General features: G+C 38.0%; 1 protein-coding gene across 2 annotated transcripts in view; it reads left to right on the top strand.

Moving 5' to 3' along the window:
• Nucleotides 1-27,636, top strand: part of AP1G1 (adaptor related protein complex 1 subunit gamma 1) — a gene marked incomplete at its 5' end in the record, with an annotated part of 70,382 nt that continues 42,746 nt past the window's right edge. The window contains 2 exons of one of the 2 annotated variants that reach the window (XM_084906705.1): nt 1-375; nt 19,213-19,416. In XM_084906705.1, the coding sequence (XP_084762831.1) occupies nt 19,216-19,416 (201 nt within the window). Of the gene's footprint in view, nt 376-19,194; nt 19,417-27,636 lie in introns of those variants that run through there. The other variant, XM_084906704.1, reaches the window with a different exon arrangement.

The raw sequence follows: 27,636 nt of genomic DNA on the forward strand, positions 1-27,636 counted from the left end.
GGCAGCAGCGTCTCGCGTCATCAGTGACAGCCCCGACCTCTCGCTACGCTCTGCGTCGCTCTGCCGGGAGCAGTCACCTCCTCCCTGGCAAATAGTCCTCGGCGGGGTCCGAGCTTTCCGGGGGACGAGGCGAGGGGAGGCGCGGGGAGTCGGCGGCCCGAGGACGCGGGATCTACCGGGAGAGGAAGCGAGGGACCTAGGTGTTCGGCAGTAGCGGGTGAACTCCGTTCGACACCCCCTTCCTCCTGAGGATCCCTCCGCCTGCAGTCGCGGTGGTGTGGCCGAGGGAGCCGCCATTTTGGATGTTCGGTTCCTGCTGCCACTGCCGCCGCCGCCGCCCCCGGAGCTGCTGGTTTCATTCGAGGTTTCGGGCCGGTGAGTGTCACTCGCAGCGCTTACGAGCGTTTTGCTTCTTGTGCCCCACGCCTGCCGGGAGCGCCCGGCCGGAAGCTTCCGGGGCTCCGGTCCCAGGTTGTGGGGGGGTTGGGAGGGGGGAGTGAGAAGAGAGGACAGAGGCTGGGCCAGGAGGGGGGCCCGGAGCCCCGGAGCCCCAGGCGCTGCTCCTGTTCTTACTGGCCGACCCTGAGGCCTCGGACCGGGGAGGCTGTGCGCACACGACTGCGTTCCGTCGCCGGTGGAGTTGCGCGGCCGGTGCCCGCCTCCTTGGACCCATTGACTCGATCGGGCTGCGACCCTTCTTGGAAGGGGGCTCATTCAGAGAGCCACGTATCAACAACATTTTTTTTTTTAATTTTATTTTTGCATCTTGCACCCTAGTCAGGTCTTTGGTAGAACTCTTCGGCATTTCCAAAGGCCATAAGAGAATTGCTGTCTGCACCTGCAATGCCGTGTCCTCTCTCGGACGCGGACGTGGGCCTCGCCTCCTCCTAGTCTTCCGACACCAACTTCTTCCCTAATTTCCCCGGCGTGTGTGTGTGTGTGTGTGTGTGTGTGTGTGTGTGTGTGTGTGTGTGTCTAAACTCACCTTCCAGTACACCGCTTACCCTTCTCTCAAACTCCTGATCCTGCGGACGCCAGTTTCTAATAATTCTCCCAATCTTCCCGACTGCCTGCCTCCAAGAGTCGGGACGGTTGATTCTGTTTTCCTGCCAGGGTTCTGGCGTCTCGCTCAGAGTGTAACTTCTGCCGTAAATGTGTCTTATAAAGCTGATTAAATGGCTTGTTGGGGGAATAGGTTGGGAGGAGGCTGTCAAGGTGTTTTCTCATTTGCGGCATCCCTTCTAGTGCTGAACATTTAGCTTTTTGGTACTTATTGACACTTCATGTATCTTTCTTGGTGTTATATGGCCTTGGGCATGGAAATCTGCTCGTGAAGAAGAATCTTAATCTGATAAAGGTAGAAAGGAATGCAACTTTTTTTTTTTTTTGTTGGCTACTGTAGGGATTAGTTCACAGAACAGAGGAGTTGAATGAAGATTTCTTAGTGATCTTAACTTTCAGGTGTTTTGCTCTGAAATGATCTTTGTTGACTGATTCTAAAAAAGTACTTGGATTTTCCAGGGGATAGTTGGATTCATTCCTCTGCTCCCAATAAGATTTGTTCGACTATATATACACGTTAACCTTCAGTTTAAAAAGGTAGATTCTCCGGGTACCCATAATCTCACCACTTTAGAAAATGTTTTTATTTATTTTGAGAGTCAGAGAGAAAGGGAGAGCGATAGAGAGACAGAAACATCGGTGGCTGTCTCCTGCACGCATCCCCAACTGGGGATCAGGGCTCGTGCCCTGACCAGGAATCAAACCCACGACCTCCTGGTTCCTGGGTGGACGCTCAACTGGTGAGCCTCACCGGCCTGGGCATCGCCACTTTTAGTCTGTGCTTAAGTGTGTGTGCAGTATAGCATGATGACTTCCTACATTTCAAGTTAGTGTGTGTTATTGAATCACCTCTGTGTCATCTTAGCCTGGGTTTTTTTTTTACATTTTCAGAAGAGCAGTAACTTATTTGAGATGACAGTCTAGTGACTGCTGAAACGAAAATGTATAACTTGAACTGGGTCAAATCTTTTAATTCTTCCAGTTCATGCACAAATGCATTTTTCTTATCGTCAGTTATCAGGTAGTACCTTCCTGTACTGGTCATATGATGTCTCAGTAGAAGACTGAATGTTTTCATTGTAAATAGTCAGTGTTCTTACTTGTTTTAAGGAGACTTAAAAAAAAAAAATCTTAGTTACTATTTGTGTATTTACTCTGAAACTATGGAGTTATTTATTTGTTTTTGGTTTAAAGCCGGGGTGGGGAACTTCTGGCCCTTCCTTTGGTCTGTCCCTGCCAAGGCAACCGCAGGCTGGGCTCGAAATTATCAAGGAGCTTTTTTTCATAGCAATATGAATTTATATTAAATTAATTAAATTAAGCGAATGATGTTATAAAGACCCCAATGGCCCTCTGATTTAAAGCAACTGTCAAGTACCAAACATTGTGGAACACTCACTCATTTACTGCTACTGAAGTGTTTCATCTCTGAGATACAGCATTAAAACAAGGCATTGGAAGAGCTATTAGATAGGTCTTATTTAACTCAGTTCATTTTGTGGCACACTGTACTGGTATTTAAATGTTTTGCATTCAATTGGAGAAAGAGTCTTTTTGTCTTACAAATTATAAGCAAAATGGTGTTTAGTGTACTGTTGATTGATTAGAACCTACAGATTTGAATGTCTGCTTTGTCTAACCTTGTGGAGATTATACTTGAAATTATTATTCGGAAAACAATTCATTTTCTTTTGGGAGCAGTTCTTTGGTCTGTTTCATTGACAGCAAGCTCTAGATTTGAGAGTGAAACTGTAAAGTATAAAAATTGTCAGCAAAACCTTTGGTGACCTTCTGTTTATTTTTTAAAGTAGTCTTGAAATCAGTGGTGTACTAAAACAAAAACCCGGGTTTTTATGATTTATGAAAACTTTTTATACCAATTGAAAAAGTTGAAAAAGTATTTTTTCAAAAGGTTTTTTTTTTTTTTTTTAATATATTTTATTGATTTTTTACAGAGAGGAAGGGAGAGAGATAGTTAGAAACATCGATGAGAGAGAGTCATCGACCAGCTGCCTCTTGCACACCCCCTACTGGGGATATGCCCTCCGCCAAGGTACATGCCCTTGACCGGAATCGAACCCGGGACCCTTCAGTCCCCAAGCCGAAGCTCTATCCATTGAGCCAAACCGGTCTCCGCCAAAAGGTTTGTTTTTTTATTAATTCTTACCTCAGGATATTTTTCCATTGATTTTTTTTTTAGAGTGGAAGGGAGGTGGAAGACTCAGATACAATTGGTTGCCTCCCACACTCCCTCTTTCCCCCCCAATCAGGGTGGGGATTGAACCTGAAACCAAGGTATGTGCCTTTGACCGGAATTAAATATAAGAGCTTAGATAAATCTACATGTTCTCCTAATTTTAAAAACTGACCTGATCCTTCAGGGTGCTCTATCCACTGAAAAAAACTGGCTAGGACTCAAAAGATTATTTTTAATTAAAAAATTGGGAAGCTATTTACCAAAACAGATTTTTGAAATGCTTAATTCCTATTTGATGAGGACTTAAAAGTTTTGTGTATACAGAGGGACTTAATTGATATAAAAATTTTTAAATTATTATTTGGGTTTAGTGTCAGAAAATCTACAATAATAACTTTTCTTCAAACTCCAGCAACTTGTTTAGCTGTTTTTGGTGTTTATGATTCAATTTTTATTTGCTTTTCTCCATCCCTTTGTTACTTTTATTCAGTTTCATTCAGGATAATATTTAAAGTAGCAAGCAATTTTAAAATTAGGAGAACATGTAGATTGATCTAAGCTCTTATATTTCTTGGCTTACAGAATTTGAAAATCATCTTTGTCAAACAGTAGCAGAATATTTTCATTTGCCTTTTTGCATAGAAAATCTTATTTTTTGTAAAGGCAGTCATTTCTATTTTTAAAATATGCATAAGATTTTTTCTTCACTGAAGGAGTAGCACATCCCACTTAATTTGGTATGAATTCTGGTTACTAGAACAGTCACATCCATGTTTGAAGGGCCCTGAAGTAAGTAAGTAAGTAAATAAAAAACATACTTGCCAAATTTGAGTCAGGATCAGCTAACATTTGTGTAAAAGTGCAAGGTTTAGGATAATGTGATGAAACAAATGCTGTTTTATCACAAGGTACTTAGAAGTCTTTGTTTGTTTTTTGGCCCACTGAAACCACTGGAGCAAGAAATTTATTAATAAGTTATAAATGTTGTCAGTGAAAAATAGACTTAGAAGGAAAAAATTCATTTTTTAAAAGGCGGAGAAGATATTTGTGACTTTTGTACATAATGAATATTTAAAGACATCTTAAAGGCAAGTAGTTTCTACCCCCCTTTCTCTGTTGTCACAGAGTGACAGTCACTGTGTAACCTGATACAAATGCTTTGCTCACTTCAGCTTGCTTGTTGTAGCTGACTATATTTTCTTTGTACCAGCCATCCTAGGCTTTCAGCTTTGTCTGGCTTTGAGGTTAATGTTATGTATTCTTAGGAAGAGTAAATATGAGAGAGACATGAACTTAAATCTTTGGAACTGTAAATTTTTTGCACATTCATTTTTAAAAGCCTTTGGGTTAAAATAAAGACTGCCATAGAATAGATGATGTATTTGGTTATGAGATCTAACTTGTAAATGACCAGACAGTTAGTTGTATACCTCAAATTAAAAGAAGTTCCATTAGTGTGTTTACGGCTCAATTTAGTGAAACTATTTACTAAACCTCACTATTGGGAAATGGTTCAGTTTTAAGCTGAAGAAAAAGAAGGGAAGGTAATTTTTATTCCTTTTTAGAAGTCTGTACAAAAGATTTGGTTCCCTTCTCACTTTATGAAAATTTTGAATACATGATACTTTAAAAATATGGTCAATTAAATTATTATCTGTGTACATATAAAAATAAAAATAATCTAAAGATAAAAAAATATGGTCAAAACACTGGTTTGAGATGAATGCTGAAAATAATTAGGCACACTGTGTAGAGTAATTGAATCTTGGCTGGTATTAGTTTTTTTGTATGATCCTTGAAGGAAAGTATTTTAAGAGGAGAGAACCTTTATTTCTGATAGTACCAAATATATGTGGTGTCTTATAAATGTGTATTTGTCTCTACCAGTTAATGCTTCACCTCTGTATTTTCTTTAAAAACTTTCCATGATGAAAGCTTAATAAATGTTGATTATTTTAGAAAGTAGAATGAGGAAGTAGCTTACAATTTGATTTTATTAGCATGTAGTTGTATTATTTTTATTTCCATATACTGAAGTTTTTGCTGTTCCTTGAATACTCCATGTTCTTTCATTCTCCTTATACCTGTTCTTCCTATACCTGGAATCTTTCTCCCTGCACCAGCGAACCTGTTCTTCCTTCTTTCTATCCCCCCAGGCAAAGAGGTGCAGCCCTTTTTAGTACTTACTGTCTACTTCCCCCAGTCTTCAGAAGATAAGAACCATCTAATTTGGAGTATCCCTAGTACACAGCATAGTGCCTGACACTTAGTAGCTACTCTGTGGAGTAGATTATATGAATGAAAACAGTATGAAAAAAACTGTTCAGGTGCTCAGCTATATGGTAATTGGTTGATTCTAGAGCCAAAAGCTGTCGGGTGCTGAGTGAATTATGTGAATCTACTGCAGGCCATTTACTTGGTAGAGTTGATGTCAATGCAGTTTATTTTCAGGTGTAGGAAACATATACAAAACCTTGTCTTCACGTCTTTGAAAAATTATTTATTTAATTCTGAAATTGCTGTAATCTTTTACTCTTTGTGATTTACTTAGATTTAAAAAAAAATATTTTATTGATTTTTTACAGAGAGGAAGAGAGAGGGGTAGAGAGTTAGAAACGTCGATGAGAGAGAATCATCGATCAGCTGCCTCTTGCACACCCCTACTGGGGATGTGCCCGCAACCAATGTACATGCCCTTGACCAGAATCGAACCCGAGACCTTTCAGTCCACAGGCTGATGCTCTATCCACTGAGCCAAACCGGTTTCGGCAACTCAGACTTTTTCTTATGCAAAAGCTTCATGCAGACGGCAACCATCCTAGGCTTTTCAGCTTTTCTAGCTGTGAGGTTAATGTTATGTATTCTTGGGAAGAGTAAATATGAGAAAGACATGAACTTAAATCTTCGGAACTGTAAATTTTTTATATGGTATGAAGAGTGTTGGAGGGGGTGTCTTGGGGTTTTCCTTTGAATAGAGAGCCAAATATGTCAGGCCTAAATAAACCGTTCTTTAAAAAAAAAATCCGTTTGGTTATTTCTTTTAAAAAAATGTTTTTATTGACTTTAGAGAAAGAGGAAGAGCGAGAGAGAGACAGAGAGAGAGAGAGAGACAGAGAGAGAGAGGAAGAAAGAGAAACATTGATGAGAGAGAAACATTGATCAGCTGCCTCCAACTCCTCGTACTGACATTTTGTGCAATCAAGGCAGAGGCTGTGGATGACTATTCTTAAACATTTATTCTTTTTAAAAAGTATATATTTTATTGATTTTTTACAGAGTGGAAGAGAGAGGGACAGAGAGCTAGAAACATCGATGAGAGAGAAACATGGATCAGCTGCCTCCTGCTCACTCCCCACTCCCCACTGGGGATGTGCCCGCAATCAAGGTACATGCCTTTGACCAGAATAGAAACTGGAACCTTTCAGTCGGGTTGGCCGATGCTCTATCCACCGAGCCAAATCGGTTTCGGCAAACATTTATTCTTATATCTATATTGATTGAAAATAATTCTGTTGACTTCAGAAAACGTCAAAAAGTCTACTATTTGGATTGCATTATATTCATATATTAATTTTGGGAGGTGTGATATTTTTAATGATGATAATTTTTCTTTATTATGATGAATTTCCATTTGTTCAGGTCTGGTTTTAGTTTTAGGTCCTTCAGTAAAGGTTTCAGTGATTTAATAGTTTTCTTCACCTAGTTCCAATATCTTTATTGCTAAATTTATTCCTAGATATTTTGAAGTTTTTGACACTATTGTCAAGGGACTTTTTCCCTTTCTAACTTATGTCAAAAACTTTGGTTTAAAAAGGTTCTTTAATTTCCTATAGTCTTCCCATCCCTGCCCTAGCCCTTTCTTAGTATCCCAAATTAAAACAACTTGGATTCATGAAGAATATAGTAGGGAAAACTTACCTTAGTATGAAGTCACTTATAAAACTTTCTAATGCCATCCGAAAAATAAACTTAGATAAATGTGACTGTTCTTTTAGAATGACTGCCATCTTATTATTTTGAAAGTTTACAATTTCACTTTATCCATTCTGGTTTTTGTTAAAATTTTTTTGAATTTTAAAGCAAGATTTATTGCTCATAATACATGTTAATTATTTGAAAGATATCAGAAAACATACAGAAATTAAAAAGGTATCTATATTCACACTAGTCGTTGATAGTCTCTCTTAACATTTATTATTATGCCCTTTCAGGAATATATTTAAAAACTAAGACCTTGTTTTGAGAATTTTGTGATAATTCTTGACAATTGAGGTAGGGAAAGTGAAAACATTTTTTATTTTATTAGTGTCAGGTTAGATTTGATCCTATTTATCATTGCTTGGCCTTTACTGGTTTTCATGCATCTTAATGCAATTGAATTGTTCACTAGGGGTATTTGCATACACCTATTTTTAAAATCTCAGATTTGGTGAATTTTGGGTATGGATGATTAAGCATATTAATTACTGTTGTATTTTAGGGAGAATTGCTTTTAAGACCTTTAGGAATGCCAGCTGGCTGCCTAGCTAGTGTGGTGGTATCTCAATGTGGTGGAACAGACTTCTCCTTAGCCTTGAAGATCAAGAAATTCCATTTCAGTATTTCACGTAGGAATGATTCAGCCTAAGCAAACTCATTGATGTGTAAGTTAGAATGACAGTGTTGTGATTCACAAGGGGCTAAGCATTTATTACCTGTATCAATTTTCCAGGGCACCCTGTTCCTTGTATGGAGGTACTTAGGAGGCAAGGTGCTTGAGAAGGCTGTTAATCAGAAAGTTAAATTGTAAGCCTAAGACCAAAGCATATAAAGTTGGATGGTCTTGAGTGTTCCATCATTCTAGTCTGTAGTAAAACCTGATGGAAGAACTGTCCTTGTCCCACAATGGTGTTTGCCCCTCAGTGACCAAAATACTTATCTCCAGATTTAATCTCTCTCATTCAAACAGTGATGTACTAATGCTGATCTCCCCTTTTCTTCATTCTGTAGAACATTTCCCTTCTATAAACACATTTCTTCATGCAGGGAAAATAGAACCTGTACTTCTGTTCTCCCACCCCCAGAGAGAAAAACACAAAGACAGTGAAAAAAATTTGCTAAGTTAATTAATAACAGTTGGTACCTATAAGATAATATTAGAAAGTAAAAGTCTGATTGAAGCTTAATACTATTGATTAATTGGTGTAAACTTCCTAACTATTAAGTATTCTTATTCATTTGGCCATAATATTTTGCGAGTTGTAAATGCATTAAAGGAATTTATATATGAATATATTCCTTTAATGCATAAATATATTTATAAAAACATATATTTATAAATACATACATATTTATCCCAAAAATGTATATACATACTTTGAATAATTATAAAGGCAGTGTTTATTAAAGTACATTTCATTTTCAAAATTGAACTATCAGCTGTCAAAGTGTGTGTGTGTGTGTGTGTGTGTATGGAATAAAAATATGAAATAGGGCTTCTGTGTGGAGCATAATATAATAGTCTATATGGAGAATGTGAGAAAGAAAGCATGAAACCTTTATTGGAGCATTTTGCTTAGTGTTAACTTAGGTCCCTTCAGCATTCTCAGCCATACTTACAATTCTGTGACTAGATGTTATATTGACAAAATTAATTGAAATCTAATTTCTTTTCTTGAATCTTATAGTGTAAAAGGAAGAATTCAAATACAGTCTTTGTGTTGGGTAGGAAAGGAGGTGATTTTAATATTGAAAATTTGCTTTTAATTTAGAATTCTCTTTAGATTTAGAGCTCAAAATCGCTTTAGGTTTAGGGGAAGAAGGATCACATAGCAGCAGGAGCCCAGTTCTTTTTGTTTTGTTATATGTTCTTGATCAATATTCTTAATATGTTCTTGACTTTTGGCTGTCAGTCGCTCACACAGCCCAGTAGCATGAGCTCAGAAGTGGGAAGAATGTTAACTGAGCAGGATTGAGTCTTGATGCCTTTCTCACAGCTGGAATCTTAGTGATTGTTTTTGTCTCTCTGTTTAAAGTTTTATTTCCTGTAATCATTTATTATTTTGATTATTCTTTGGGTAATCTAATTTAGTTAAAACTCCAACACCTCATTTTGTTTAACCATTTTGCATAAATTTTTTTCAAAAAGTTCCTCTATATTTTCACCGTATCTGCCAAATAACCACTAATGAAATAGAAATACAATAATCTATAATCCCTATACCTTAACAAGTCAGACTTTTAATTTTTTTCTGTTCTCTGTTCATCCTTATCCTAAAGCGGGACATTTAATTTGATACAGTGTACAAACCATGTGAATATAAAACATAAGAACAGGCATTGAAAAAAAATAATTGAACCTCTAAATATAAATATTTAGATATAAAAGGTGAGATGAATAGAAACACAGTCAAAATGTTAGACTTAACATATCTTTCTCAGTTTTTGATGGATTATAAAATGTTTAGAAATGGGTTACCGGTATTCCACAGATGCAATTGTTATCTTTTTTAATTTATTTTTTTATTATTATGTTTTTGTTAATCCTCACCTGAGGATATTTTTCCATTGATTTTTTTGGGAGAGTAGAAGAGAGAGGGAAAGACAAAGGGAAACATTGATGTGAGAGAAACAACAACATCGATGTTTCTCTCTCATTGATGTTTCTAGCTCTCTATTCCTCTCCCTTCCTCTCTGTGGAAAATCAATAAAATATATATTAAAAAATCAAAAACAAAAACACAACAACCTGAAATCTAGCCTCATAACAGATTTTATATTTTATAGTATAGTACTAGAGGCCCAGTGCACGAGATTCGATAGGATTGTTAACTAGGCACAGTGTTGCATATCTCTAGAATTTATTAATCTTGCTATTCTATTTGAATGATTATTTCTGTTATATATAGGTTTTATTTATTTGTTTTTTGTTTTGTTGCTGTTTTAGTTTCTTCCCTTGCTGTTAGGTTTTGTTTGAAACTGTCATCAGTGTCCTTTTCTAAAACAGCTTCTGTCTCCTGGCGCCCCACCCTTCTCTCTTTCCCCTTCAGCTTTCTAATTTGTTCTGGTCTGGAACAGGCTGAACAAGGACCTTGAGAACCTTTGTCAAGTAGATGTTTTAATGGGTTGATGTTTAGTATGTCTCGGTACTGGCTGCACAAGATTATAAAAATGATTTGAATTCTCAGCTATGTTCTGTATAGCTGAGGCATTACTTTCCATTCCAATACCTTATTTTCTTTTTTAAGATAAACTTTGTTATTGTTATTTATTTTTATTTTTCTAAAAATATATTTTATTGACTTTTTACAGAGAGGAAAGGAGAGGGATAGAGAGTTAGAACATCGATGAGAGAGAATCATCGATCAGCTGCCTCTTGCACACCTCCTACTGGGGATGTGCCTGCAACCCAGGTACATGCCCTTGACCAGAATTGAACCCGGGACCTTTCAGTCTGCAGGCTGACGCTCTATCCACTGAGCCAAACCAGTTTCGGCTGTTATTGTTATTTATAAAAGGTGTTTAATCTGTTGTATTTTAAGGAATTTTGTGGTTCTTGAGTATTTTTAAAAGCAAATAAAAACTTTCAAAAAATAAGGAAATTCTCAACATTGTAACAAAAGCAAGTAGATTATGTTTTCTAGACTATTTGGTTTACGTAAATTAGATATGTTTGAATTAAATTTTTAATATGAAATATATCAGAGATAAAACAGATTAAGAATAATAAACCTTTACTTAACTGCAACCTAATCTAAGAAGTAAAATATCTCCAATATAGCTGAAGCCTCTTCTATAACACTTTTTTTTCTTTTATTTTTTAAAATGTATTTTTATTGTTTTCAAAAAGGAAAAGAGAGGGAGAGAGAGAAATATCAATGAGTAGAGGCCCAGTGCATGATATTCATGCATGGGTAGGGTCCCTAGACCTGGCCGGCAATTGGGGCCTTTCTTTCCCTGGTTCCTGGCTGCTGGCTAGGGCCTTCCTTCGTTCCCTTCCACCCCCTGATGGTCAGTGCACAGTGGTCGAACTCCCAAGGGGACAATTTGCATATTAGCCTTTTATTATATAGGACTAAAGGCCTGATGCACAAAGATTCATGAAAGAATGGGCCTTCCTTTCCCTGGCTGCCGGCACCTCCTTTGCTCCAAGCCCGGAGCCTCCTTTCTGCTTCCCACACTGCCCAGAGGCTAGGAGTGGCTGGGAGGTGCTAAATGCCTGCATCATCACCATGGCGACGAGACGATACAAGCATCCCGCCCTGCCCCCAGCCACTCAGCACCTGTGCATGCAAATTAACCTGCAATCTTTGTTGGGTTAATTTGCATAACCACTCCTGATTGGCTGATAGTCAATTTGCATCTTAGTCTTTTATTAGTGTAGATGAGAGAGAATCATTGATTGGTTGCCTCATGTACGGCCCCACTAGGAATCAAGCCCACAACCCAGCCATGTGCTGGGAATTGAACCATGACCTCCTGGTTTATAGGTTAACACTCAATCACTAAGCCAAGCCATTAGGGCTCTTCTGTATTACTTTGTCCCTGATCATATTCACCTCCCTTCCAGAGGTGTCACTGTGTTGGATTTGATCTTTATCTTTCACATGTATATTCTTATTTTCTTGCTGCATTTTTATATTTCTAAAGAATAGATTCTTTTACATGTTTTAAAACGTTATAAATGTTACTGCAACTTGTTTTTGTGCAAGTTTAATTTATGTAAGGGTAGTTTATATAGCCAACATTATGGCCAACATTTGTTTAGTGCTTATTATGTACCAGGCAGTGCTAAGAATTTCACATGTATTCTCAGATGAGAAAATGGAAGCTCTGAGAGGTTAAGCCACTTACTCAAGGACACAGCTAATAAGTGATAGAGCTGGGATTCAAATCCAGATAATTTTACTCCAGGAGAATCATTTTAAATAATAATAAGAGTCATTGAATAAGAATAAAGGTTTACAATCCTTTATCTCACTTCACAAATCCAAAAAACTCCGAAAACCAAGAGTTCTTTATAATTTTTTTTGGTGTTGAATTCAGATATGACCAGACTTGAGGCTGTTAATATTTATTTCTCTATTTTGCTGTGAATATTCATATGTGTTGTAGAATGATTGTTTGATAATGAAACTGCTGCCCCAGACATGGTGGACCAGTTATGATATATAGTATTTACACTGTGTTACCTTTCTAAAATTCAGAAAATTCTGAGTTCTGCCTTAAAGGTTTTGGATGAGAAAGTATAGATCTTATTCCTGCCCCTTTCTGAATTCAAGATTCTCAAACTTATAGCTGTATTTCACTTAAGTAGAGTATATGATACATTTACTCCTTATTGAAGTTCATTTTGTTGATTCCTTATAGAGAACTGCTTGACAGTATTTATCTGTTAGGGGGAATACACTTGATATACAGAGAATGACACTTTTAAAATTAACAAACTGAAAATAGGATGATAAGTAAGGTGTTCATTAAATATTTGTTTGCATGAATTTTTAGAGGTAATTCCATGCCCTTATTTATTAGTTGATGGAAAAGAGGCTTAGAGAAGTCAGATGGTTTGCCCTGAGTTGCTTGGATGACGATGATAGTTAATTATTAGGATCTTTCTTTTAATGTTTTGGCTCTAATATTTCTTTAAGATATGTTTTGTTTTTTTTTTAAATGGGATTTTCATGATTTATAGAAACCATCTGAGGAAAACATCATGATATTAAGAGTACGTATTTGAAAGATTTAAGAACTTTGACCTACCATTCAAAAATCTTCATTCAAGCCCTGGCCAGAATGGCTTGGTTGGAGCATCGTCCTGTACACAGAAAGATTGTGGGTTCCATTCCTGGTTAGGACACATTACTAGGCAACTGGTTGATGTTTCTCTCTCACATCGATGTTTCTTTTTCTCTAAAGTCAGTAAGCATGTCTTCAAGTGAGGATTTTATTTAATTAATTAATTTATTTATTTTAAAAATATATTTTATTGATTTTTTACAGAGAGAAAGGGAGAGAGATAGAGAGCTAGAAACATCGATGAGAGAGAAACATCGATCAGCTGCCTCTTGCACACCCCCTACCGGGGATGTGCCCGCAACCAACGTACATACCCTTGACCGGAATCGAACCTGGGACCTTTCAGTCCACAGACCGATGCTCTACCGCTGAGCCAAACCGGTTTCGGCTTCAAGTGAGGATTTTAAAAAAACCTCTTCATTCAAAATATAAAACTAGCCCTGACTGATTTGGCTCAGTGGATAGAGCATTGGCCTGTGGACTGACGAGTCCTGGTTTCGAGTCTGGTCAAGGACACATACCTGGGTTGCAGGTTCGATCCCTAGTGGAGGTTGTGCAGGAGGCAGCCAGTCAGTAGTTCTCTCTCATCATTGATGTTTCTATCTCTCTATCCGTCTTCCTCTCTGAAATCAATAAAGAAATATATTTTTAAAATATCCTAAAAGGCTAATATGCAAATTATTCACTTGACCAAGAATTCAGGAGTTTGACTATGCAGGGCCGGTTGGCCAACTATCTGTGGGTCCTCCCCCCAGCCAACCCCACCCTGATCAGCCCACCCCCCCAATTGGGGGTGGGGCAGGTGGGCTGACAGAACCCTACCTGTGCACGAATTTGTGCAGGGGGCCTCTAGTATATATATAAAACCATGATCTCCAAGTCTTCTTTGTGGAAGGACAGGAGGAAAGGCAAACTTAGTAGGCCTGATTCTGTACCTCAGTTGTTTGTCCTTTTGCTTGTAATTGTTTTACTTTAATAGCTGTTTCTTCCAATGCATAGTTTCTGTGGTGTGCCTTCCTCCTTTCAGTGCTTTGGCCAAAATATAGACAGAAATTTCTTGCTCTCTTCTGCAGGACTTGAGATGGCTGGAATTTTCAGAATAGACTTTCTTTTTTTCAAAAAAATTATTTATTTATTTACTTATTTATTTGGATTTTAACATCAGCTTTAATTGTTAATTTGGTCTTCAAGTATAAAGTGACTTCCTTCAATGTTGTATATATAGTAAACAAATCTATTATATGGTTAGCTCACACTTATTTCATTACTTTGAAATATTCTAGTTTGTTTAGAACTTGAGCATCAATCATTTGTATATTAAACTATTAACATATAATTACATATTTATGGTTTTACATAGGAATTGGTAGAGATTAATTCTAATATTATTAAGCAAATAAATCCAACATTATACATTTAAAAATTTGTTACCTCTTCATTGAAGTCGCCTTGAGAGGTTACATCATCTTCCAATAATTCAGCCCTTTTAAAAATATTTCTTTATTGATTAAGGGCAATTGGGGGGGGGGATAAGAAATGTGTCCTTATCCCCCCCATTGCCCTTCCAACCCCCCACTCATGCCCTCACCCCCTGTTGTCTGTGTCTGTTAGTTAGGCTTATATGCGTGCATACAAGTCCTTTGGTTGATTTGTCCTTCTTACCCCTTCCCTCCCCTATCTTCCCTCTGAGGTTTGACAGCCTGATTGATGTTTCTCTGTCTCTGGATCTGTTTTGTTCATAAGTTTAAGTTGTTCATTATATTCCATAAATGAGTGAGATCATGTGATATTTATCTTTCTCTGATTGGCTTATTTCACTTAGCATAGTGCTCTCTAGTTCCATCCATGCTGTTGCAAATGGTAAGAAATCCTTCTTTTTTTTTTACTGCAGCGTAGTATTCCATTGTGTAGATGTACCACAGTTTTTTAATCCACCCATCTGCTGATGGGCTGTTTCTAAATCTTAGCTATGGTGAATTGTGCAGCTATGAACATAGGAATGCATATATCCTTTCTGATTGGTGTTTCTAATTTCTTGGGATATGTTCCTAAAAGTTTGATCACTGGGTCAAATGGGAGTTCCATTTTTAATTTTTTGAGGAAACTCCATACTGTTCTCCACACTGGCTGCACCAGTCTGCATTCTCACCAGCAGTGCATGAGGTTCCTTTTTCTCCACATCCTCGCCAGCACTTGTGGTTTGTTGATGATAGCCATTCTGACAGGTGTGAGATGGTACTGCATTACCAGATATCAAGCTGTATTACAAAGCCACTGTTCTCAAAACAGCCTGGTACTGGCACAAGAACAGACATTTAGACCAATGGAATAGAATAAAGAACCCAGAAACCGACCCAAGTCACTATGCTCAATTAATGTTCGACAAAGGAGGCATGAACATACAATGGAGTCAAGACAATCCCTTCAATAAATTGTGTTGGGAAAATTGGACACATACATGCAGAATAGACTTTTTTACATAATCATGCTGTCCCTTTTTAGAACCCTCAACTTTACTGGCAACCATTTAATCTTTTCTCCATCACTATAGTTTTGTCTTTTTGAAAAATATAAGTGCAGTTATTTAATATGTAACTTTTTGAGACATTTTTTTTCACTAGGCATAATGTCTTAGAGCTGTGCTTCTTATGGTGTGTAGAAATATTTTGTTCCTTTTTATTGCTACATAGTGTTCCATTTTATTAATTTACTATCTTTTTCTCTCCATTTTTTGGCAATTATGAACAGCAATTGCTGGGTCATATAGTAATGCTTGGAGAGAAATGGAGGCGTGGCTACTGGCCAGACTGGGAGAGAAAGAGAGAAGCAAGTGCTGATCAAAAGCTGCCACAAGATCAACGGATGGGGAAAATGGTACCAGTACTACTGCCTCAGAAGGATCATGTTATATACTACAAGCCTGATCCCAGGTGGCAGGAATTGCTTTACCATTGCTCTGGTGCCTGCTGAGCCTGCCCTTTGAGTGTGTCATTTGTGGGGTCCTCCGGAGTTTCTCTGATATGGTCTGAAGCTGGCCACCAGGGGCGTTGGTTCTGGAGCCTCTTGGGATATGCAGGCCAAGGTCAGCTGCTGCCTGTACCCTGCCCAATGCCACGTGGTATGAGCTACAAAGTGATCTGTAGATGGTTGCCACTTGTTCTGGGCTCGGAGTTGCCTGTGAACTGAGGCCAGATGCTTCTTGTTTGGGGTTTGTGAACCTTTGAGAGATTTTAGGAAAGCCCATAGCATGAACCAACACAGGCTATTTGTATGGAAAAGCCACTGGAAATGGGCTTGGTGGGCCTTCAAGTTGGGTGGTCAGGTCTCAGGGAATCACCAAGGCTGGCAAAAGAGTGTTAGCTGATTTGAAGGAAACTGGGATATGGTGCCAGCCTGTGCCTCAGGGATAGGGCTCATCAAAGGAACACTGCCAGCATTTCTGTCTGGGAGAAAGCTGTCCCTCCATCCCTTGCCCTGGGGCCAGACTATTCAAGCTCCTGTTGAGGAGTAAGCTTGTCAGCATGTGAGAGTGTTGGCTCTTTAACAGGAACACTTGGGATTCCAGCAACCCTTTGTTTTAGTTGGCCATAATCTCTGCTGGTTTTCACAGCCAGAAGTTATGAGAACTTCTCTTCCCAGCACTGGATGCCTGGGCTGGGGGCCTAACATGAGGTTGGGATACCTCATTCCTCAGGGGGGATTTCTGAAGAGAGACAACTCTCCCAATTTTTAAGGGCCATATGTAGGTGTGAAACCAACCTAATCTGTGCCTGGGCCCCTCCTATCAGTCTCAGTGCAGCTTCTTTTGTATCCTTAGTGATAGGAATTCTTCTCTTCATGTGCATTTCAGACAGTTTTCAATGATGGTGGTTTTGTAGTTTGGTTGTAATTTTGAAGTGCTCATGGAGGAGTTGAGTACAGCATTTACCTACACCCATCTTGACTGGAAGACTCAAATTAAATTTTGTTTATTATGTAAGATTAGGGTCCAGGGATAAATCTCCTTCCTCTCCATATAAATATCCATCAGTGCTAGCACCATTTGTTAAAAGACTACATTTTTCCTAATGAATAACCTTGGTTCCTTTGTTGAAAACCATTTAGCATACTTGTGTGGGTTTATTCCCAGACTTTCTATTTTGCTCCATTAGTCTCTCTCTCTTTAAAAAAATATATATTTTTATTGATTTCAGAGAGGAAGGGAGAGTGAGAGAGAGAGAAAGAGAGAGAGAGAGAGAGAGAGAGAAACAGAAACATCAATGAGAGAATCATTGACTGACTGACTGCTGCATGCCCCCTACTGGGGATTGAGCCCACAACCCAGCATGTGCCCTGATTGGGAATTGAAACCATGACCTTCTGGTTCATAGGTTGACACTCAATCACTAAGCCATTCTGGCTGGTCTCTAATTCTACCTTTAAATTTAGTTTCACAGTATCCTGATTGCTGTGGCTTTGTAGTATTCCTTGAAATTAGGTAGCTTAAGTTTTCCAACTTTTTTTTTTTTTATGATTGTTTTGGCTATTATAGATTCTTTTTAAAAAAATATATATTTTATTGATTTTTTACAGAGAGGAAGGGAGAGGAATAGAGAAACAGAAACATCCATCAGCTGCCTCTTGCACATCTCCCACTGGGGATGTACCCACAACCAAGGTACATGCCCCCCCCCCCTTTTTTTTTTAATATATATATTTTATTTTTTATTTTTTATTTTTTATTTTTATTGATTTTTCACAGAGAGGAAGAGAGAGGGATAGAGAATTACAAACATCGATGAGATATAATCATCAATCAGCTGCCTCTTGCACACCCCCTACTGGGGATGTGCCCGCAACCAAGGTACATGCCCTTGACCAGAATCGAACTTGGTACCTTTCAGTCCGCAGGCCGACGCTCTATCCACTGAGCCAAACCGGTCTTGGCTAATATATTTTTTTTAATTGATTTTTTACAAAGAGAAAGAGAGAGGGATAGAGAGTTAAAAACATCAATGAGAGAGAATCATTGATCAGCTGCCTCTTGCACACCCCCTACCAATGTACATGCCCTTGACCGAATCGAACCTGGGACTTTTCTTTTTTTTTAAAATATATTTTATTGATTTTTTACAGAGAGGAAGGGAGAGGGATAGAAAGCCAGAAACATCGATGAGAGAGTAACATCGATCAGCTGCCTCTTGCACACCCCCTACTGGGGACGTGCCCGCAACTCAGGTACATGCCCTTGACTGGAATCGAACCCGAGACCCTGGAGTCCGCAGGCTGACGCTCTATCCATTGAGCCAAACCGGTTTGGGCCGAACCTGGGACTTTTCATTCCGCAGGCTGATGCTATATCCACTGAGCCAAACCAGTTAGGGCTATAGATTATTTTTTAAACTTTTTACTTTTAAAAATACTCATGAGAATATGACACTAATAATCTTCTGAGATTGTTTTATTATTTTTTTCTCAACACATTTTCAAGAAGTATCCAAGTGTTCTGAGAAGATTACCATTTATTGGAAAGGTGATTTAACTTGACAATTGGTCTTTTCAACTGTCAGACATTTTGTTGAGTTGAGCTTTGATTATGATTATATTCAATACTCATCTGATACTTTGTTGAACTATGTTGAGTTTAACAAAAACTGAGCAGAATATATCTTTTCTAAGATTAGGTCATAAACTGTTCTTTATTACTTTAATGATTATTTGAGTTGAGTTTCTAAGATATTTTGATTATTAGTGATGGACTTTACATATTAGTGTATTCTATGTCTTTAACATCTTCAGTTTGTATTTTTTCCAGAAATTAACCGAGTTGAGGGGTTTGTATGTAATAATTGCTTTGTATTTATGGATTAGCAAGGCTTGAATTTTTAAATTATTTTTTTGTAAGAGAACATCTATTTGGTAAATCATAGAGTAACTCCTAGAAGAAATGGGTGTAGGAAACAAGTTCTCGAGGTAAAGGAGGTAAAGGACGGGGCCCTTGGAGCTTGGCAGTGGGGAAGCTAATGGTGATTAATGTGCCTGGGGCAGGGACGGGGAAGGGAAAGGGAAAGGTTCGGCCTGCTCCTGTGAGGGAGAGCCAAGGCTTGAATTCTTAAAAATCGGAAATTTATTTGGGAAGTTGTGTGAATGGTTTTAATAGTAAAAATATGTGAACATCTTTAATGTCTTTTCATATCCAGAGGATGCCAGCCCCCATCAGATTGCGGGAGCTGATCCGGACCATCCGGACAGCTCGGACCCAAGCTGAAGAACGAGAAATGATCCAGAAAGAATGTGCTGCAATCCGGTCATCTTTTAGAGAAGAAGACAATACATACCGATGTCGGAATGTGGCAAAATTACTATATATGCACATGCTGGGCTATCCTGCTCACTTTGGACAGGTAGGCTGGGCTGAGATCACATCTAGCAAGGGTACTCTTGTTTGAATGATAGTAGCTCAGAGGCTTTAATTCTTTCCTACCATGGAGGATAGGATTCTTTTGGTAGTTTGTAGTATGATCACTGTGGAACTGAGGGTGGAATTGAGAGAGAAAGCTGCAGACCTAGAAAAGGGTGATATTGCCATCAATTCTTTCCATTGGGAATCTCTTATATTCTAATCTGGGTTAGAATATGTTTGATACCCTGTTTCCCCGAAAATAAGACAGTGTCTTATATTAATTTTTTCTCCCAAAGTTGCGCTAGGTCTTATTTTCGGAGGATGTCTTATTTTCGGGGAAACACGGTAGTAGCAGCTAGCTTCCTAAAAATTGACCAGGATTAACCAGTAGATTGTTCTTTGAGAGGGTCTGGACTATAATGAGTATTTAAGAAAGTTTGCTAAATGTGTCCTTAATTATTTTCTTTCTGAACCATATTATGAAAAGGAACTCCCATGACAGATGTTTTTAAGTAAAAGATATTAGGTGGCTGCCAAATAATGGTATTAAAGATTTTGTCCTAATTACCTCATGCTTTCTTTGATTGCTACAACCACTGTGCAGGTCTGCCTCCTGATCCTCTCTCACACACAAATGCATATTGATATAGCCAGTCTCAGCTTTGAGCCTGATATTCTTTATTATAACTGCTTTCTTCTTTTCAGAGAAGGATACAGTGGGTTACTTTGGAATTCTTATTAGTATTATTAAATTAAAAAAATGTTTTTTGTTAATTCTCACCTGAAGATATTTTTTCCATTTTTTTTTTTTTTTTTTTTTTTTTAAGAGAAAGTGGAAGGAGGTAAGGAGAGAGAGAAAGTCAGAGAGAAAGAGGTGGGGAGGGGGAGGGAGAGAGAAAGAAAGAAAGAAAAAGAAAAGAAAAGAAAAGAAAAGAAGGAAACAGACATAGATGTGAGAGAGACTCGTTGATTTCTGAATGGGCCCCTATTGGGGCTGGGGAACCTGCAAACAAAGTATGTGACGTTGGCTGGGAATCAAGTGGGGCCCTGGCTGATGTTCTAACCACTGAGTTACACTGGCCAGGGCAATGCTACTAAATTTTATTTCACTCAATTTTAAGAATTGTATTTTATGATATGTAGTCTTTTTAAAGAAAAGAATGCAAAATTAAAATAGAATATGCAACACTAGCTAGAAGGAGAAAAATACTTTCCATATTTCCATTATTCAAAGATAAATATTATTGTTTTGATATGTGTAATGTATTAGGAAACACAACCACCAGTGTATCTTCTATTGAGCTTTATAACTTCAATAGAAGCAGTTTTCCCCAACCCTGAGTTAAAACAAAAAAATAATGGGATTGAATCTTATTAGAGTGACTTAGGTTAGTTTTATGCTCATCATGGGGCTGGGGATGAATGAGATCAGCCTCTCTAGAAAAACATGACTGAGAGTGGAAGAGCTTTACTTCACCAAAGGAAATGGAGGTGTTAATAGCAGAAAGGAGGACCAGCTATTAGGCAAAAAGTGCAGTGTTCTCCTATGAATAAAAATGTTATATGCTTTTACCACATCAAAAATTGATTTGGGTAGTTATTCATATGGTGCATGACAGTTAATATAAAGCAAACATTTGTTCGTATATTCTTCTTAATTTATTTTAAGTAGACACATTAGGTTAGATTTACAGAAATCTGATATGCTGTACTATAAAAGTCCTCCACTCAGAGATAATCACTGTTAACATCTTTGATACAGTAGATTTACATACTCCCAAGGGAGTTCTTTGAAGATAAACTCTTGCAGAAACCGGTTTGGCTCAGTGGTAGAGCGTCGGTCTACGGACTGAGGATAAACTCTTAAAATCATGGGATAGATTTAAGATGTAGGTGATATTTTATTTTGTAAAAAGAGCTCTCTATATATTTCTAGAATTTACTTCTATAACATGGTATACGCTCTTTAAGTGGCAGTTTTGGGTGTTTTGGAACTTAATTGTTTGATAAAACATTTACTTGTTAGGTGGAAAGAGTTAATAATGTTCAAGGATAATTGTACTAAATTTTGGAACAAAAAATAAAGATTTTTCTGAGTGGGAATACAAATCATAATTTTAAATTCCTTATTTTGTTTCCTTTATTTGAATAAATCATGGCCCTTTGCATATCAGTAATTTGGTACCCCACCCATAGGAATTTCCTGTATGAAGTACCCATAAAAAGGTTCCTATCTGGAGTCTCTCACTTGCATGTCTGAATCATAGTGCTATTTTCATTTAATTATGTGTAAAAATAGTCACTTTTTAACTGCATTGTATTTGTTAGAACTGCACAATGAACCTACTGTTCATTATTATGATAGCCACTAGCTGTGTAGCCATTGGTCTTTTGAAATGTGGCTAGTTCAACTGAGGCAAATGTTAAAGGAAAATAAATTTTGGGGGGAAGGTACTTGATGCAGTTATTGGAAAGGTTTAAAATATGTTTTAGATAATTTGGGCATGTGAACCTCACTTCATCAATTGTAAATTTTATGAAATACGGCCAAATATTTTTGATAGATATGTAGTGTACAAATTGAGGTATACTATTAGTATAAAATGCATACTTATTTGAAGCCTTAGTACAAAAGATATAAAATATCTAGTATTTTTTATGTTGATTAAATGTTGAAATAATCAGGACTTTTTTAAAACGCCGAGGGACGTGGGACAAATTGTTAAAAGTCGGGATTGTCCCACCAAAAGCGGGACGTCTGGTCACCTTACCTTAAAGGACTAGTCCAGCTAATAAATGAAGAAGGAATGAAATAATTATATTGCCATTTTGTAATCCCTGATGATATCACTACTGCTACTGCCACAGAAGAGAGAACCACCGGAAATACTTATACGTCTTCTGATGAAAGTTCATAGCACCACCTATGAAGTGTATTAGCTAAATCAAAACAAAAACTGAAAAACTTGAATCTGATCATGCCTCCTTCTCTGTTTTAAAGAGACATTTTTAAGAGTATTTTGTTGCAGCATTGTTTCTTATAGGGATACATTAAGAACAATCTATATAGTATCAACAAAAAGAATAGGTAACTTATGGAATATTAGTGAATTAGAGCTTCTTGTCTGGATGTGAGTAATATTCAAAGATGTTAAGTGAAAACAACAGGAATATTATATGATAGTTACATAAAGTTTAAAATACTACAAAAGAGCCAAAACCGGTTTGGCTCAGTGGATAGAGCGTTGGCCTGCGGGCTGAAAGGTCCCAGGTTCGATTCTGGTCAAGGGCATGTACCTTGGTTGCAGGCACGTCCCTGGTGGGGTGTGCAGAAGGCAGCTGATCGATGATTCTTTCTCATCGATGTTTCTGGCTATCTATTCCTCTCTCTTCCTCTCTGTAAAAAATCAATAAAATATATTTTTAAAAATATTCAAAAACAGTTGTCTTTACATGTATAATAAGGACATGCAGTATGGCAAAAATGAACAAAACCTTTGAGTTTTGATTAGTCCTGGGGTGGAGAGAAGGGAAATGGGATTGAGTGCTTCAATTAAATTTGTAATATTAAAATATTTTAAATTAAATGGGCATAAAGATTTGATAAAGCTTGTTGGTGAGTTAATGAGTGTTATGTGATTTTTGTGTATTTTTTTTAAAAATAAATTTTTATTGTTCATATTATTACAAATGTTCCTTTCCCACCCCCCCTCCGTTGCTCTCCTCCACCAGGTTCCCATCCCACCCTCTGCCCTTTCCCCACCCCCCATTGTCCTCATCCATAGGTGCACAGTTTATGTTCAGTCTCTTCCCACATCCCCCTCTCCCCTTTTCCCCAAGGATCATCAGTTCACTCCCCTTCCATACCTCTGATTCTATTATATTCACCAGTTACTATTGTTCATCAGATTTTTTTTTTTTTAATTTCCTTGGTTTTTAGATTCACTTGTTGATAGTTATGTATTTGTTGTTCATAATTTTTATCTTTGTTTACTTTCTCTTCTGAAAGAACCCCCTTCAGCAATTCATATAATTCTGGTTTGGTGGTGATGAACTCCTTTAGCTTTTTTTTTTAGTGAACTCTTTATCTGACCTTCGATTCTGAGTGATAGCTTTGCTGGGTAGATTATCTTTGGCTGTAGGTTCTTACTATTCATCACCTTGAATATTTCTTGCCATTCCCATCTGGCCTGCATGGTTTCTGTTGAGAAATCAGCTGACAATCGTATAGGTGCTCCTTTTGGGTAACTGCCTGCTTTGCTCTTGCTGCTTTTAATATTCTCTCTTTGTCTTTTGCTCTTGGAATTTTAATTATGATTTGTCTTGGTGTGGTCCTCTTTGGATTCCTTTTGTTTGGAGTTCTGTGCGCTCCCTGGACTTGTAAGTCTAATTCTTTCACCAGGTGGGGCAAGTTTTCTGTCACTATTTCTTTCAGTATGTTTTCGACATCTTGCTCTCTCTCATCTTCTGGGACCCCCATAATTCTGATGTTGGTTCGCTTGACGTTGTCCCAGGGGTTTCTTACATTATCTTCAATTTTCTGGATTCTCTTGTCTTCTTGCTTCTGCGGAGGAGTGTCTTCTGGCTCTTTATGTTCCAAATCTTTGACTTGATTCTTGCGATCTTCCATTCTGTTTTTAGGACTCTGTATAATATTTTTTTATTTCAGACAATGTATTCTTTATTTCTTGTTGATCCCTTATCATTTCTTGTTGATTCCTTATTAATTCTAGTTGATCCCTTTTCATATCCTCATAGGTCTTATCGACCTTTTCTAGGAAATTCTTGAAAAACCTTATAAGCGTAGATTTGAACTCTATATCCAGTCTCTTCTTTTCCTCCATTTCTTTCGTTTGTGATCTATTTTGTTGTCCCATTTAAGCAGCTTCCCTGATGGGGCGGTGTTTCAGGGTGGAGCCTACAGCTTTGGCTTCCATCAGTCCTGCCCTATGTGGCTTCTGGGTCTCAGGGTCCTTCAGTACTCACTGCAAGCACCTCTGAGAGAAAGGTGCCCTTGATTTTCGCCTGCTACCAAACAGTCTAGTCTCTCCCCCAATGACCCCGGAACTGGGGTTCAGTTCAGTTGGAAGTGGAGTTGGAGGTGGCGTTCAGAGCAGTCTGGAGCTTTTGTCTCCCTTCCGCCAGGGTAATCCCGAGGCACAGCCAACCGTCCCTTCTCTGCGAGCAATGTGCGAGCCTCTGGGACCTCCTTTCGCCACTCCCCTGGGGTTCCGCCTTACAGCCCAGCTCCCTCTGGATGAGCCTGGGTCCCCGGGGTCTGGCCTAGAACTGGGGTTCAGAGCAGTTGGAACTGGGGCCCAGCACAGTCGGAGCTTTTATCTCCTTCCCGCTAGTGAACGCCAGCCAGGCAATCAGCCGCCCCTCTTCTGCTCAGTCCTCTCAGTGCGCGCCGCGTGTCTCTGTTCCTTAGGCTTTTACAGCTCCTCCGCTCTTCCTTCTGGTTTTCTCCTTGCTTCTCGTTGTAGAATTCCCAGTCAGTCGACTTTCCTGTAGTTCTGGGTAATGTCCATTTTATATTTTAGTTGTATTTTATTGAAATTGTTGTGTGTGGCTGCGGCTAGGTGTTTACCTGTGCAGCCATCTTGGATTCTCCAGATATTTGTGTATTTTTGAGTGAAATATTTCATAATACATTTTTTCAAGCAATAGGAATGTATTTTTTGTTTGTTTTTTTCCTTCTGTCATAAGGGTGAAAAAATAGGTTCTTGGTCTATATAGAGTTTATGTTGCGAGGTTATAGCTTGTTCTTCAAAAGTGTGTGTGTGTGTGTGTGTACTAGAAAGTTATTTCTGAGTATTAAAATGAAATAGATAACTTTAAAAAAGACCTGTTGCAGATCCATTAATGTTTATAGTATTTTAATTGCATCTTTTCATCAAGATGATTGTTGACATCATAAAACCTCTAAGTGTTACATTGAAAGGCAAATGTATATGTGCATTGACCTTGTGGGAAATTGTTCAGAAGTTTACAAAATGGGTTTAGTTTTTTCTAAAGAATAACCAGATTACATGTTGATAAAAGTCAATGTTTGTACTTTCTTCAGAAAAATGGAACAAGGCCAGAAACCTGGTAAAGTTATTTTTTTTAAAATTGCTTTGACATTCAAAGGAAATTGGAACATTGAGTCATACAGAATAACTTGGTAAACATTAAATTGTCAGACTCTACTTCAAATCTACATCAGATTATCCTGGGGTGACTTATATTTCAAAACTCTCCCAGATGATTTTGATCGGTTTGGGAACCACTTCTTAAGGGACTGTATTTGTCCCAAAGGGGGCTGATAACTCCAATTTCTTAGGCTTGTTGCTAAGGCTGCCTGGAATGCTTCTGGGGAAAAAATTTGAGGCCACTTCAAGGATCAACTGGTGAGAATTAGGCGAGTGGAGAATGTTAGGGCTGTCTTCCACAACGTGGCTTCCTTATCATAGTGATGAGGAAACCTGAGGCTTGTTGAAATAGTTTAGCTAGAAATAGGATTAGGGAGGCACAGCCCCTGACTTAAATTGGTTTCTTTCTATTCCACTATGTATTCAATACAGAGAAAGAAGTCTTTCTCTGATGTTTTCTTACTGTTTCTAGCCTGAATTGGGTGCCCTTCCTCAGTTTTGTGTTCATAGTAGCTTGTGCGTAACTGTCATAGTGTATATGTCATATTTTATGATACATATCCAACTATTGGTTTTGTGCCCTTCTGGGTATCAGAGACAATGTCAAACATATTGATGTATGCCCAGCAGGAGTTTACTAAATTAAAGCAAAACCACAGTGTTTCCAAACAATTGGAAAGTAAATGTTTAAAAAAATCAGTGAGTAGCAAAGAATTATTACAGTTAGCCCTTTGGGGTGAAAGGTTTGGTGGAGGGAGAAAGTTGTGCGGAAAAGCAAGTATAGCAAGAGTGCTGTTGACAGGGAGAAACTGATAGTAGGTGAAGAATACAAAACTATCGTCAGCAGGAAAAAGGGAGCCATCCTGGGGATTAGAGATAAGGAATGAACATCCTTCTTAAGCTGCTCAGAGTTTCACAAGTATAATAGGATAGCACAATTGTTCTTTATGAACCTGTTATCTTAGAAAACCTGATTCTTCCCATTTACTGAGTTATATATTTTTTTTTTTATAAGATTCTGGTCTTAAACTTTCAAAGTCTTTTTCAAAAAGATTCCAAGACACATGCTTTTTGTCATTTTTTGAAATATATGTGTTCCAGTTTGGAAGGGGTACACGTGATTTCCCTAAGTTGTTTTATTTTCCCTTTTAAATTATAATATGAATTTTTCTAACCATAAGTTAGATATAAGTTCATTTTATACTGCAGTTTTAAATTTTTTCCCTCCTAGTCCAATTTTATTTATCTCTTTGGAATAGATGCTGATAGTTCACTGATGCAAAATTTAAGATACAAAAGGATATGTGATGAAAACTGCTTTCTACTTTATTGTAATCACTTAGTTTCCCTCTCTCTTTCTCTCTCTTTTTTTTTTTGTGTTAATTCTCACCTGAGCATATTTTTTTCCATTGATTTTTAGATAGAGTGGATGGGGTGGGGGGAAGGGGGAAGAGAGATGGGGAAGAGAGAGAGGGGGGGGACAGGCTGCTTCCACCAGGCCTGGGATGGTGCCTGCAAGCCAAGTACATGCCCTTGACAGAGCGGATGCTCTAACCATTTAGCAACACCAGCTAGAGTTCGTATCCCTCTTTCTAGGCATTGGTTGGCATCCATTTCTTGGCTCCTCTTCCACAGATATTTTATACATCTTCAGACAATGGATATATATGTTCTCGCCCCCTCCCATTTAAAATACATACTGTCACATACTGTTTGAACGGTTTTATTTATTTTTTTATTATTATTTTTTAAAAATAATTTTAAAAAATATATTTAATTGATTTTTTTACAGAGAGGAAGAGAGAGAGAGAGAGAGAGAGAGAGAGAGAGAGAGAGAGAGAGAGTTAGAAACATCGATGAGAGAGAATCATCGATTAGCTGCCTCTAGCACACCCCCTACTGGGGATGTGCCCGCAACCAAGGTACATGCCCTTGACCAGAATCGAACCTGGGACCTTTCAGTCCGCAGGCTGTTGCTCTATTCACTGAGCCAAACCGGTTTTGGCCTGCATTGTTTTATTTATTTATTTATTTATTTATTTATTTATTTATTAAAATATATTTTATTGATTTTACATAGAGAGGAA

Source organism: Pipistrellus hanaki (assembly GCF_964339955.1).
Source record: "Pipistrellus hanaki genome assembly, chromosome: 15".
Lineage (NCBI taxonomy): Eukaryota > Metazoa > Chordata > Mammalia > Chiroptera > Vespertilionidae > Pipistrellus > Pipistrellus hanaki.